At 32.2% G+C, this 15,010-nt stretch overlaps 1 protein-coding gene across 1 annotated transcript in view; it reads right to left on the bottom strand.

Moving 5' to 3' along the window:
- Positions 1 to 6,969: 6,969 nt before the first annotated feature.
- The window catches only part of LOC134699524 (uncharacterized), a 62,813-nt gene continuing 54,772 nt past the window's right edge, over positions 6,970 to 15,010 (bottom strand). The window contains exon 11 of the mRNA XM_063561121.1: positions 6,970 to 9,921. Within this exon, the coding sequence (XP_063417191.1) occupies positions 9,536 to 9,921 (386 nt within the window). The 3' untranslated portion in view covers positions 6,970 to 9,535. The remainder of the gene's footprint in view (positions 9,922 to 15,010) is intronic.

Below are 15,010 nucleotides of genomic sequence, written 5' to 3'. Positions count from 1 at the left end.
CTAGAAGGTATATTTAAGGGTGATCATTTTAAATAACTTACCCATAATTCACAGATGTTTTAATCAGTATTGCCATAACTTTTGTTCAGCTTACCATTTTACAACATGGTTTTAACAGTTAGAAAATAGGTGTATAAATTCCTTTTTACTGGTAATAAGTTCACTGGTCAGTTTCCGAGAATCTTTTGTATTAACTAAGTGCATTAGGGATAACATATAATTCCTAATTTTAGTAATTACGTGCAATTCCCAATTCCACCTATTTACTGTAATAGTGGAATAAATTACTTTTGGAGTGTCATAAACTCGTTGAAAGTACTTGATGAATTGTATGCTTATATTGGTGATTTTGAATCTGTTCAAAGTTTTGATTTTTCTACCCTTTATACCATCTATATCATGGTATATCTATAAAATTAGCAAAGACCCATCGAAACATACATACATTATTGTACTTCTCAAATGAGTATGCAAAAGAAGAATCTCAGGGTATTAGTATAAACAAATCTATTCAAAAACATGATACTTACTAAGCTATTTTATGATCACCCTTAGTTTTTAAAGGGGTTCGTGTTGTTTATTCTTTAGTTTTCTATGTTGTGTCATGTGTACTATTGTTTGTCTGTTTGTCTTTTTCATTTTTAGCCATGGCGTTGTCAGTTTGTTTTAGATTTAAGAGTTTGACTGTCCCTTTGGTATCTTTCGTAAAATCTTGTCAATCATATAAAAAACAAATTCACAGTATGTTTGAAAAATAAAACTATCACGGATACCAGGATTACAATTTTGTACGCCAGACACGCGTTTGATCTACAAAAGACCAACCGCTGACGCTCAAAATAAAGTTGAAAAGGCTAAATAAAGTACGAGTTTGAAGAGTATTGAGGACAACAAATTCTGAAAGTTTCTGTCAAAAACAACTAAGGTGACATATTTCTTGGTAGAAAATCCTTAATATTACGAAAAATTATAAATTTTATAAACAGTTAATTTATGATTATGACCATATCAATGATCATATACTAATATTGTAACCACGATGATATATTTTCAAACATGTGACCAAACTGTTTTTATATATTTCGACAAATTCAAAGTATCTACACAAAACTATATAAAAAGGAAATATTACCAAAAACCAGAATTATGTAAAAAGGAAAGCTGTATACTATTACTCCTTACAAATATAGATTTATTTCGTCTTCAAGCCATTGTTCCACTACTAAATTATCTATTCTACTTACCAGTTCATATGGTACAATCAAAAACCTGATAATAAATTATTCAAATAAGGCCTTCGAAAATAGTGGAATTAATTACTTTTGAAGTGGCAAAAACTCGTTGGAAGTACTTGATAATTTGCATGCTTATACTAGTGATTTTGAATCTGTTCAAAGTTTTGATTTTTTTTACCCTATATACCACATTGCCTCACATTCTCATTAAGAAAAAAATCACACCCCTGACTAAATGGGCACTTAAAACGTCAGAATGTGAATATATATGTTCAAACTTTTTTAGGTCATTTTTAAGTAGCAATAAACAAAAAACTATGTCAATTGGACATGCTTTGATACTATATCTGCCCTTGATTTTTACTAGATAACATTTTTGTTCGCTTTGGAGATTCCGTATATCGTCAGGTTATCGGAATTCCAATGGGAACTAACTGTGCACCACTTATTGCGGACCTGTTTTTGTATTACTATGAGTTACAATTCATGACAAAATTAGCAAAGACCCATCGAAACAACATCTAATGCACAAATTTAATAATACTTTTAGATATTTGGATGATATTTTGGCTCTGAATAATGACGACTTCAGTAAATATACTAAAGAAATTTATCCTGTTGAACTAACTTGGAATAAAGTTAATACTTACAATGACCACTGCCCTTTCCTCGATCTTGATATCTATATCATTAACGGAAAGCTTAATTCTAAAATTTATATGATAAAAGAGATGATTGCTCATTTCCTGTCGATAAATATCAATTTTTAGATGGTGACGTTCCCTTGTCACCATATTACGGTGTTTATAGATATATATCTCAACTTGTACGATTCGCTCGTGTATTTAACAATGTTTTCGATTTTAATGAGAGCAATTTATGTATTTCTGAAAAATTATTACACTTGGGTTTTCGATATCACAAACTAGTCAAAACATTTACTAAATTTTATCATCGGTATAAGGAAATCATTCGTACCTATAGCTCAACATGCATACCTCTTATACGTTCAGGTATTTCACATCCGATATTTTATGGAAATATTCTTTATAAATCACAAACATGTCAGTATTCACCTCAGAAGCTAAAAAAACCTTTAAATGGACTTAAGAAAGGATATAGTTACGATACTGTTGTCAGGTCATTAAAGATTGCATATTTTGGCGTTAATATTGATTCACGTATAGGGTCTTTGCATCGAAACTAAACACATTTATTTAAAAACTAGTTGTTGGCATTACACGGGTTATGTTCTTCTCATATATGTTATGATGGTATGGTACTGAACCCCTCACGGGAAGGATCCATATGAAGAAGACATAATCTTTCAATCAGTTTAATTGAAGTCTGGAGCTGGCATGTCAGTTAACTGCTAGTAGTCTGATGTTATTTATGTATTATTGTCATTTTGTTTTTTTTCTTTGGTTACATCTTCTGACATCAGACTTGGACTTCTCTTGAACTGAATTTTATTGTGCGTAATGTTATGCCTTTACTTTTCTGCATTGGCTAGAGGTATATGGGGATGGTTGAGATCTCATAAACATGTTAAACTCCGCTGCAATTGTGCGCCTGTCCCAAGTCAGGAGCTTCTGGCCTTTGTTAGTCTTGTATTATTTTTAATTTTAGTTTTTGTTTAAAATTTGGAGTTTAGTATGGCGTTCATTATCACTGAACAAGTATATGTAACACTCCCAAACGTGCCCGATACCCCCAAACGTTTGCAATTCCCCAAAACGTGTCCGTTATACTTGAGTTTTCCCAAACGTGTCCGATTTCATAACCCCCAAACGTTTCCGATCATTGTTATTCGCCGAAACGTGTCCACTGCTATCACGTCTTTTAGTGCTAATACATGAATGTCCCAAATGACCTCAATAATGTTTACGGTGATGCGGGACACAGTTGATGAAGAGGTCATATTATCATTTGTTTGTTCAATGCCGGTTGTTAACGATTATCATAATTGCAAATTTTAAACTGAAACGAGCTCCTTGTCCAGTTGCAAGTATTTCATGCTTATTAAGAACGAACAGACAAATAATTTTAGTACAGTTGAATTAATCGTCACAATGTTGTACTAATAAACTTCAATGGTACCTTTTATATTAATCCAAATATTGCACGGCTGACATTTAGCAGAATTGAATTCCCTTTTTTCAACAGTTCTGGTATTTAAAGAGCTCTTCAAATCATAAACTGGTTATCATTTTCTTAAATGAATGTTAGGTTTCGAGTATCACTAAATACACACGAACAATAGCCATAACGTCCAGTGCCAAATATTTCAGGTTCTATTATGATACAAGGAATTTTGGATTGGGCCTACATTTTTACGGTTATTCATTGTTATTAGGGATTAACCTAGCTGGGATTTTTATTTAAAAAATAAAAAGACCGAGTAAAGACCTATTTGTTTGTGACTTCAGTAAGAAACTACGTTATGTAATAGAGGCCATTACAGTTGCGGAAATTAAAAAATATGCTGGCTTCTAAATAAATCTGATGGCACAATAAAAGAGTGACATGCTACAATGGTTTTAATGCGCAGAGTATAAGACATTCATCTATACGAGGTACATGTATCTGATTTAATACAATTTAATTTAGCATGGCTGCTTACATTTACATCCAACATAGCCGAACGGACACTTTTACTAGGGTTATACTGCCTAAAGTTATTTCTTTCTTTTTATTAATGAAATAGTATAATGAGTATACGTTAAGAAAAAAAAAAACTACTTATACGTATTTATGACATGGACACGAATGATAGTAAAAGAAGAAAAAGCTTGATGTGGACACGTTTGGGGATTGGACACGTGTGCGCGTTTATACATATAACACGGTGTGTTAGTCATGTTTTGCATTTCAATGACGTTTTGTTGACACGTTTGGGAAGAAGGACAGTTTTGTATCGTATAACGGTATGATGGCGTCGTCTGCGTCGTCCGAAGACACATTTGGTTTCCGGACAATAACTTTAGTTTCTGAGTGTTACATATATATTTGTTTAGGGACCAGCTGAAGGACGCCTCCGGCTTCGGGAATTTCTCGCTGCATTGAAGACCTGTTGGTGACCTTCTGCTATTGTCTGCTCTATGGTCGGGTTGTTGTCTCTTTGACACATTCCCCATTTCCATTCTCAGTTATATCACGTGAATACAAACTACGCACGCATGAAGTTATTTAATGTGTTTTTCTTTCTTTTTTAAGTAACCCTGAGTTAGAGACGTCCTTTTTTCATACAAACAAATTTTAAACTTATCGAAGATACTAGGCATATAATTTGCTACACAAGACGCATATATACATTTGAAATAGAATTACCAATACTTTTGACAGCGCAAAATTTTTCGGGTCTGAAGGAGCATGAGTAGAGAAATCACTTTCAAATGAAGGTCATTTTTTGCTGGAGATTGTATAAATTGGCAGTGTCTGTAAGCGACACAAATTGATTTTTCATTTGGTACCAACAATTGCTGCTCTGAAGGGTATTTGTTTCTTGCTTCCTACAATACTTATGTTTATTATAAAAACCAAGATAGAAGACCGTGTCATGTTCTATCTTTAGGGACCGTACAATATTATCAGGCAGATGGGACTGATGCAATTTTTATCGCACATAATTGATATTACGTTAAAAATTTGATCTGAACTTGGTTGGACCTTTAAATTTAGTATTGACTGGTCTTAATCTGTCTCAATTATATATTCTTCCCTCAAAATTGCTATTTTGTTTGGTAGTTCGGTTCATTACTGTCAAATTTAAGGATTTGATAAATAGGCAAACAACAGTTTAGACTAAATTATCACCTTAAAAATGCCTATTTTGTTTTCAAATCAACTTGAATTTTCACAAAATTATTCAGCTATCTCAACATTATATTGATTTACAGAATGTCATGTTCTTTGGAAGTTTGGTTTGTTGCTGTCCAAATTGATGGATTTAATTAATTGGTAAAAGAATTTAGAATTTCTAGATTTGGCAAAATCTAGATGGTCATCTTTAAACGTATGTATAACTTTTCTATATCAACTTAGATTTTCATAAAAAAAAATACAGCTACCTTAACTTTATATTGATCAACAAAATACCAGGTCATTTGGTTGTTTGGTTTATTGCTGTCAAATTTAAGGATTTAATATTAAAATAGGTAAAACAAACCTTAAAAGTTCAGGTTGGACTAATTTGAGAAAGTCACCTTAACAAATGTGTATAACTTTTTCAAATAACTGTGTCAACTGTACATTTATTTACAGAATGCCATGTTCTTTGGTAGTTTGTTTTGTTGCTGTCAAATTGATCAATTTGATTAATAAGTAAACAAAGTTAGAATTTTCAGTTAAGGCGAAATCTAGATAGTCATCTTCAAACATTTGTTTAACTTTTCTAAATCAACTTTCATAAAACTCTACAGCTATCTCAATTTTATTTATTTTTTCTTACTAATTTATTGAAGAATTGAAGAATAGCAAGAATCACTTACTGTTCATAAACAGCCGCGATAACTGCCATTTTATTCTTCTTGAAAATAATGGAACCGGAACTACTAACCCTTCCAGAAAACCTGAAATCATTTCTGTTTTATACTCACTGACAATAGTGAACCAGGAACTACTTATCCCGTCCTGAACACCTGTGACCATTCCGATTGCATACACTTGACAATAGTGGACCAGGAACTATAATTCCTTTTTAAGCACCAGTGAGAGCATTCCCGTATTATACTCATTAACAATAGTGGAGCAGAAACTATGACCCAATTTCCTTCGTAAGTACCTCCGATCGTTCCCCTTTTATACACATTGACAATAGTGGATCAGAAACTACTTACCCTTCCTCAGCACCTGCGATTATTCCCGTGTTATACTCATTGATAATAGCTGTGGATTCATTATTATTCGTTGGATACCAATTTTCGTGGATTTCGTGGTTACAGGTGAACCACGAAATTAAATGTTCAACGAATAGCAAGCTTTGAATTCTCTAAGCTTGTATGCAGATTTCAGCAAAACCACGAACATGCAAGTTTTCCTTAATCCATCAAAATTGGTACCACAAAAATAAATGAATCCACAGTAGTGGAACAACAACTACTTAACATTTCGGAGCACCTTTGATAATTCCGTTTTATATTCATTGACATATAAAGTGAAGCAGGAACTAATTACCATTCCTGTGCACCTGCGATCATTCCCGTTTTATACTCATTGACAATAGCGAAGAAGGAACTATTTACCCTTTATGAGAACCTGCGACCATTCCCGTAATATATGCATTGACAATAGTGGAGCAGGAACTATGAATATTTATCCTTCGTGAGCAGCTACGATCATTCCCGTTTTATACTCATTGTGAGCACCTGCGATCATTCCGGTATTATACTCACTGAAAACAGTGGAGCAGGAACAACTTATCCTTCTGATCACCTAGATTTTTTGTGATCGTGTTGCGTTTTTTATACCATTTTGCTTAATGTTGCATAGACCATGAAACTGTTGAGGTTTATTTTTTGGTAATTTTTTTTGTGACTTGGTTTAATCCGTTTTATTTTCCAAGTTATTGATTTTGATTGTATTTTTTTCATCTTCGCCCTCATTGTATTCAGTCATTTCATTTATTTAAACTAAGTATATAAAAAAAAACATCAGTCATGTTTCAGTTGAAGATTTTTTTTTTATTTACATGATACATTCGTCAAACATATGCAGCAATGATCTACATCGATAGTGATAAATATGTGTACAAACAACATAAAATCATTTCAACATGCTTTTATTTACAATATAGAACAAATAAAATATATACACCCTTCCTAGATTGCTCAATATTTGTATATCACTGCAAGAGAAATATAGATTTTCCCACTGCATCAAGTGTGTTACGACATTTCTCCGCTCGAGACAGTTAATTTTAGAAATTTCAAACGTGAGGCTTAACGAGTTTTTTTTTTAAATACTTAACTGTTGAGAGTGATAAATATCTTAACACACAACATAAAAGTGGTTGAATTTTTTTCCCTTATAATTTAAGACGCTATCTACATAAACTTCATCATTTCAAATATTTACAGTAAATTCTGTTCTTTATATGTGATGTCATCGACCAATGATTTGCCGAAAACAAAGTTTTCTCTAGAGATGAGAACTACTTTACTCACACCGATCAAGACATATGAGAATAGAATAATAGAATGAAAGTTATAGAAACAGTTATTCTTAGGCTACTTACATTACTTGGTTAAACTTTACTTGGTAAAATAAAATGCTCCGCTGAATGCAGCTTGATACAATTACAAAAGGTCTAACCCTGAAAATTTCGGGCAAATACGGACACTACACTCAAGCTTGATACCCCTGACATATTGATTTTTTGTTAAATCAAACATATAACTGATTACTAGAAAATCCGAGTTTCTGACTACTTTTCGGCCCCTAGTTTTTAAGTTTTCGGGTTACGACCCCCATCATCAATCCCAAGATTTCTTTGTATGCTATTGAACCTTGTGATAAAATGTCATAGGGATCCATACACAAGTATTTGTCATGAAACAAGAACAAAAAATGTTTTTTGGCCGCTCATTACTAAACAGCTAGGACAATAATCCCAACCTTTCTATTACGGTATTAAACCTTGTGGTATAAATAAATATCAATCCATAGACTTATACTCGAGTTATTTCTAGTTACTAGAAAATTATAGTTTCTGATCTCTTTTCGGCCCCTTATTCCTAAATAGTTTGGGTCACGACTCTCAAAATCAATCCTAACCTTTCCTTTGAAGCTATTGATCCTTGTGCTTAAATTTCCTAGCGATCTATACACTTATACACAGGTTATTGTCTGCAAACCAGTGAAATGCTTTTTGGGGGCCATTTTTTTTATTATATTATCATTGTCAATACAATAAAAATGCATTAGAATAGTTCATTGTCGTAGTTACGATTTCGTGACAAAGTATTGTGGTTTTAAGATCTTAGATATTTTTCAAAATAGCTGTGCAAAATCATTATGCTATCGACCGTTTTAAGTCTACCCTTGAAATATAGCTGACCCTGCGTCTTTCTCTTGACAAATTAAATTAGTTGTTATGTACAAATTAATAATACAGTACACTATTTATATTATAATAAACAATAATCAAAAGTATCGTATATTGAATATTTTGGATATTAGATGAAATCTTTAGAACAGTAATTGATATCTATTAACTAAACCAAGAATAACATTAACACACCGCTAATAATAAAGTGATCTAACATTGAAGACTTTTTCTATCCAATCAGATCTTCAAAACTGTAATTAAACAATGCAATATATATCAACATCATAAAACTATTGATATTCCCAAAAACGATGCGATACGTGGTTTGTAATACAAAGTATGCGATATTGGTATGGGTTTCTATCTGTATTAGATATTGCATACCATAGTGATGAATAGCATAGCATTTCAGTTTGCTGTACAGCTAAATTTGCTCATACGCAATACTGATGTAATAGCATGTTTTTAAAGAGCATAAACAAAACAAACAAAAACATCTTAGAAATGTACACTTTCCTGATGAGAATGTTTCACATTTCTGTCAACGGAATGTACATGACTTATATTGTAACTAGTGATTCAACGCGTTTATCCAATCATTCTTGTCTTAAAGATGCACCTTAAATACCTGCAGTTTTTGACATGTAGTGTTTTTACTACGGAAGATACAATTTTAATATACATTCACAATATATAATAAGATTTAAACAAGCGTTCTAATAGGAATGCATAGCAATACATTTATATAGTCCCCTACTGGTTTAACATTCATTGTACTGTAACAGAATGCTAACTTGTTCATTAAATAACTTGTCATAGTGTAAACTACATAACAAATATCATGTCAATATCTTCAAGCATGAAAACATGTGTGGTAAACTGATCATTTAAGTAAATTTTCTAAGTCCAAGGACGATAACTTTGCACAAAATCATCAGACCGGAACAAAGAGGAAGGGCCAATTTCCCCTGATTTTTTTTATAACAGGAGGGTCAATTTCAAAAAGTGCTCTCTGTGAAGGGTTTTGGAAAAGAAAGTATTTAAAAAAAAGAACACGATTTCTTGTGTTTTGTCTGCTCTGAGTTGAATTTCATATTTGCCTTGTATTGTCTGCATAACCATATTTAGTTTAGACAATTATTACTAACACAAGGAGCGTATCAGAACGGTTACCTCTTTTTTTTAATGAACATACAGCCAAGAAAATTCCTAGCTTAAGTCTTGATAATTATACTCATAAAAAGTTCTGGTACTATTTCCTCTTCTGAAAAGGATTCAATCTTTTAAAAAGTGTCTTAACCTTTCCTTCCTTCTCATCTTCTTCGTGTGGAATGTATTTCTTCACGCCTACTGTTTTAATGATTTCCCCCAAACATGATGCACCTCTTTCAATATTAACTAGAGCTTGGACCAGTACACCAATGGTTGGCTTCACTCGTTGATCTTCTCTCCACTGGAATAATATATCTTTGCATTGAGCGACTAAATTTCTTCCATTGTTGTATTGAATTGCATCTAATGATGTTATAGATAATCCCAATTCTATACCCAGTTGGAAGGATACTACTCCTATGACTTGTGCTAGTTCATCCAATATTTCATCTGTTGGAATTAAATCCATATATTCTGCAGTAATATCTGTAAAAATGACAATTATAAGAGAAATTATTTCATAAAAACATTAATTTACAAAATCTGACGCACACTTTTTCACCCTAAATGCATTTATTCACATAAGCTCACTAATATTAGTTTACATGAGCAAAAACTTACGCACAGTATTTCACAGGTGTAAAAACATTAATTCTCAAAAGCTTACACCACTTATTTGAAAGTTTGTAACGCGTTCGGTGAAAACCTGTGTCTAGCCATAGAATGTTGCTGTGAGTGTAAAAGTTTATTTTCTATTGCAAATAACCAAGGCCATTTATATGTCAACTGCAGGAATAATTAAAATCTTTCCATATTGCAGATGCTCCTGCAGTCTCATATTACATTCTATTAAAGTTTAACTTAATGATGACAGAAAAAGACATTAAACACAGACTGTAGCTAAATGTTAACTGCAAAAATGTAAAGTCTTTTTATCAGAAGTATAATGAAAAAAAAAAACGTGCTCAAAGGTTTGCTGTGGAAATTGTCTTTAATTTGATAAAAAAGACTTCTGAACAATTTAGTTTTATGTCATTCCATGAAGGATTGACAAAATATTTTACGTCTGAAAAATGTGAACCCCTGATAGTATTTCTATGTAAACTATGAAATAAACCTTTTAGTCCTTTTATTAGCAAAATATGGAACAACGAACGAAAATATAACACAATTAATATACCTATGATACTTACTTTAACATAAACAAGCTTCTGTTCAAGTTTTAAAAAATCCATGAAAGTCTGACAACATTATTGATGTACAACAATGTATAAACAAAAAGTTTTGTTAACAGTTAATCTATAAATACAAACTGAACCTGAATGTTGAGAACACTGACAATGCTAAAGAAGTTGACGAAGGAATGTATGATCCTCGACAGAATTTATAGTTAGGTTGGTTATAATCGCTTTGAAAAAAGCACTCTTAGAGTATTGCACGCCAAGACATAGTCCCTAAGCCGGTTAAAAATGCATTGTATTGGATCAAAATGATAACTTAATCGGTAATTTGTAAAATTCTTTATAAAAAGGCCAAATATCTCCGGGTGCAAATATTTATACTAAAACAAATGATTTTTGTTTTTTGTGAATCAAACTTCACTGAAGGTGTTGTAGACTGATCGATAAAAAAATATCTGAAATGAAAATAAAAATCAAACAAAATTTATAATGTTTCATGATTAACTATAAAACAAATATCAAGTCAATATCTTCGAACATAAGTGAATGTTCTAATTCCAAGGACTATAACTCTGTAAAAAAATCATCCGAGCTAAAACAAAAAACTGCTTCGCCGAGCACAGCTGGAAACGACCGCAGATGTCCAACCCTGAACAGTTGGGGCAAAACTGGACACAATATCCAAGCTTGATACACGTCTGAATTTGGATTTTTATTAAATTTTTGACAGATTTTAGGTAAATGACACAGAGTAAATGTAGTCAAAAAACCTTAAACTGGTTGTATGATTTGAATTTATATCCAATAAAAGATGAATTGCTGTTGTGCAATACACTGTGCTGGTGTGCAACATTTTGTAAATCTGTTTTCAGACCATAAACAAATTAGCAAATAAATTGTGATTCCTAATTTTTTCTTTGGAAAATTGACAATTTTTTTAAATCTTGAGGGGGAAACAGTTGACCCCCCCCAAAAAAAAAATAAAAAAAAATTATCATTTCCATCACCTCCAAAATGAGACCTTTCTTTTGAGGAAAAAATATGCATCTCCCCACAAAAAAAACACGATTTTACCCTCCCCTCCCTTTTCAAAAATGATTTTATTTTAGAATGTGGTACACATTACTTGTAAGATACATCCATACACTTAAACACAAGTTATTGTCTGATCAGAATAAACATGGTTGTTTAATACCCTTGTAGGGGTCGATCCCATTGCTAGTGGAGATTTGTTTCCCCGAAGGGATCACCAGCTCAGCAGTCAGCAATTCTGTGTTGACTTTAGTTACCATTGATATGTTTATAATTATAGATTAACTGTTAACAAAACTTTATATTTTAGAAAAACTGAGGCTTTTTCTACCTCAGGAATAGATTAGCTTAGCTGTATTCGGCAAAACTTTTATGAATTTTTGGTCCTTAATGCGCTTCAACTTCGTACTCTATTTGGCCTGTTCAACATGTTTTGTTTCGAGCGTCACTGATGAGTCTTTTGTAGACGAAACAAGCGTCTGGCGTTAATATAATATTTTAAACCTGTTATCTATGATGACTTTATTTGCAACCACTGGGTTAATGCCACTGCTGGTAGAGATTTATTTCCACGAGGGTATCACCATCCCAGTAGTCAGCACTTCTGTGTTGACTTGAGTTATCATTGATATGTTTATAATTATAAATTAACTATACATAAAACTCTATATTTAAAAACCAGATGCTCCGCAGGGCGTAGCTTTATACGACCGCAGAGGTTGAACCCTGAACGGTTGGGGCAAGTATGGACACAACATTCAAGCTGGATTCCGCTCTAAATTTGGATTGTGATTAAATAGTTGACACAGCATAGGTTTCTGACACAGAATGAATGTATTCAAATGAACTTAAAATTTTTGTTTTCTCTTAGAGCAATTCACTATGCTGTTGAATATTAATCAAAAAAATGTTTGAAGAAATTTTCTTTTTATTTATGAAATTTCAAATGAGAAAAATTTAACCCAATTTTTTATTCACATCCCCCTTTCCCTTATTCCAAAACTAATTTCAATTAAAATATTCTAATGGAGTTTGCAACAATTACTACTCATTTAAATACATGATGTAAAAAAAATGCTTGTTATCACTGAATGGTAAAGATTATTTAAATTTATCAGTTGGTAGTAAAAAGTGAATATACATTGTATATTGTATATAACAAAGATTTAAGTTGATTCTGGACAAAGAAAGACAACTCCAATTAAAAAAAATTCTTGCAGATATTTCTTGCTTACTATACTGGACAAAGAAAGATAACTCTTAATTAAAAAAAAATTTGCTATTTCACAATATTGTGAAATTAGATATTTCTTGCCATTGCACAATACTGTGCAATTGAAAAGACTTGTTATTGCACAATACTTAATATAATAATTTTAGATCCTGATTTGGACCAACTTGAAAACTGGGCCCATAATCAAAAATCTAAGTACATGTTTAGATTCAGCATATCAAAGAGGCCCAAGAATTTAATTTTTGTTAAAATCAAACTTAGTTTAATTTTGGACCCTTTGCACTTTAATTTAGACCAATTTTAAAACTGGACCAAAAATTAAGAATCTACATACACAGTTAGATTTGGCATATCAAAGAACCCCAATTATTCAATTTTTGATGAAATCAAACAATGTTTAATTTTGGACCCCGATTTGGGCCACTTGAAAACTGGGCCAATAATAAAAAATCTAAGTACATTTTTAGATTCAGCATATCAAAGAACCCCAAGGTTTCAATTTTTGTTAAAATCAAACTAAGTTTAATTTTGGACCCTTTGGACCTTAATGTAGACCAATTTGAAAACGGGACCAAAAATTAAGAATCTACATACACAGTTAGATTCGGCATATTAAAGAACCCCAATTATTCAATTTTGATGAAATCAAACAAAGTTTAATTTTGGACCCTTTGGGCCCCTTTTTCCTTAACTGTTGGGACCAGAACTTCCAAAATCAATACCAACCTTCCTTTTATAGTCATAAATTTTGTGTTTAAATTTCATAGATTTCTATTTACTTATACTAACGCTATGGTGCGAAAACCAAGAAAAATGCTTATTTGGGTCCCTTTTTGGCCCCTAATTCCTAAACTGTTGGGACCGAAACTCCCAAAATCAATACCAACCTTCCTTTTGTGGTCATAAACATTGTGTTTAAATTTCATTGATTTCTATTTACTTTAACTAAAGTTATTGTGCGAAAACCAAGAATAATGCTTATTTGGGCCCTTTTTTGGCCCCTAATTCCTAAACTGTTGAAAATAAAACTCCCAAAATCAATCCCAACCTTTATTTTGTGGTTATAAACCTTGTGTCAAAATTTCATAGATTTCTATTAACTTAATCTAAAGTTATAGTGCGAAAACCAAGAAAATGCTTATTTGGGCCCTTTTTGGCCCCTAATTCCTAAAATGTTGGGACCAAAACTCCCAAAATCAATACCAGCCTTCCTTTTATGGTCATAAACCTTGTGTTAAAATTTCATAGATTTCTATTCACTTTTACTAAAGTTAGAGTGCGAAAACTAAAAGTATTCGGACGACGACGACGACGACGACGCCAACGTGATAGCAATATACGACAAAAATTTTTTCAAAATTTGCGGTCGTATAAAATAAGGCTTTTCTATCTCAGGAATATATTACCTTAGCTGTATTTGGCAAAACTTTTATTTATATTTGGTCTTCAATGTTCTTTTGATTCTAGCGTCACTGATCAGTCTTTTGTAGACAAAACGCGCGTCTGGCGTAAATATAAAATTTTAATCCTGGTATTTATGATGAGTTTAATATGCACAAATTAATGTCCTGAAACTAGACAAATGCTTGTTTTGGCAACTTTGTGAACCCTAATTCTTAAACGATTGGGACCAATCCATCACCCCCCAAAAAGTCGCAACCTTTCTTTTCTTTCTCCGGGATCCAAACGTATAATTTGAATTGATATTCGATTGAAGATGTATGGCTGTTGTGCAATATACTGTGCTGTTATGCAATGCTTAGTAAATATATTTTCAGACTATATACAAAGAATAAGCAAAATAAATTGTGAACCCCTTTTGTTAGATGGAAAAATTACAATTTCTTAGATGTTGAGGGGAAAACAGTTGACCCCCCAAAATTATTTGTTTACCCCCTAAAAAAACCATATTTTGATTAAATTTTCTTTTTTTTAAAAGTGGTTCAAATTAAGAGATGTCCATACACTTAAACACAAGTTATTGTCCGAAAACTAGAAAAAGGCTTGTTTTATACACTTTTTAGGACCTATTTTTAAGACGGTTTGGGCAATAATTTCCCAAAATGAATCCCAACCTTCTATTTGTGGTATTTAATCTTTTGGTAAACTTTCAGAGCACTTAACATAC

Source organism: Mytilus trossulus, unplaced genomic scaffold (genome assembly GCF_036588685.1).
Source record: "Mytilus trossulus isolate FHL-02 unplaced genomic scaffold, PNRI_Mtr1.1.1.hap1 h1tg000070l__unscaffolded, whole genome shotgun sequence".
Classification (NCBI taxonomy): domain Eukaryota; kingdom Metazoa; phylum Mollusca; class Bivalvia; order Mytilida; family Mytilidae; genus Mytilus; species Mytilus trossulus.
The sequence above is the reverse complement of the archived record's forward strand: the minus strand, read 5'-3'. Positions and strand labels throughout refer to the sequence as shown.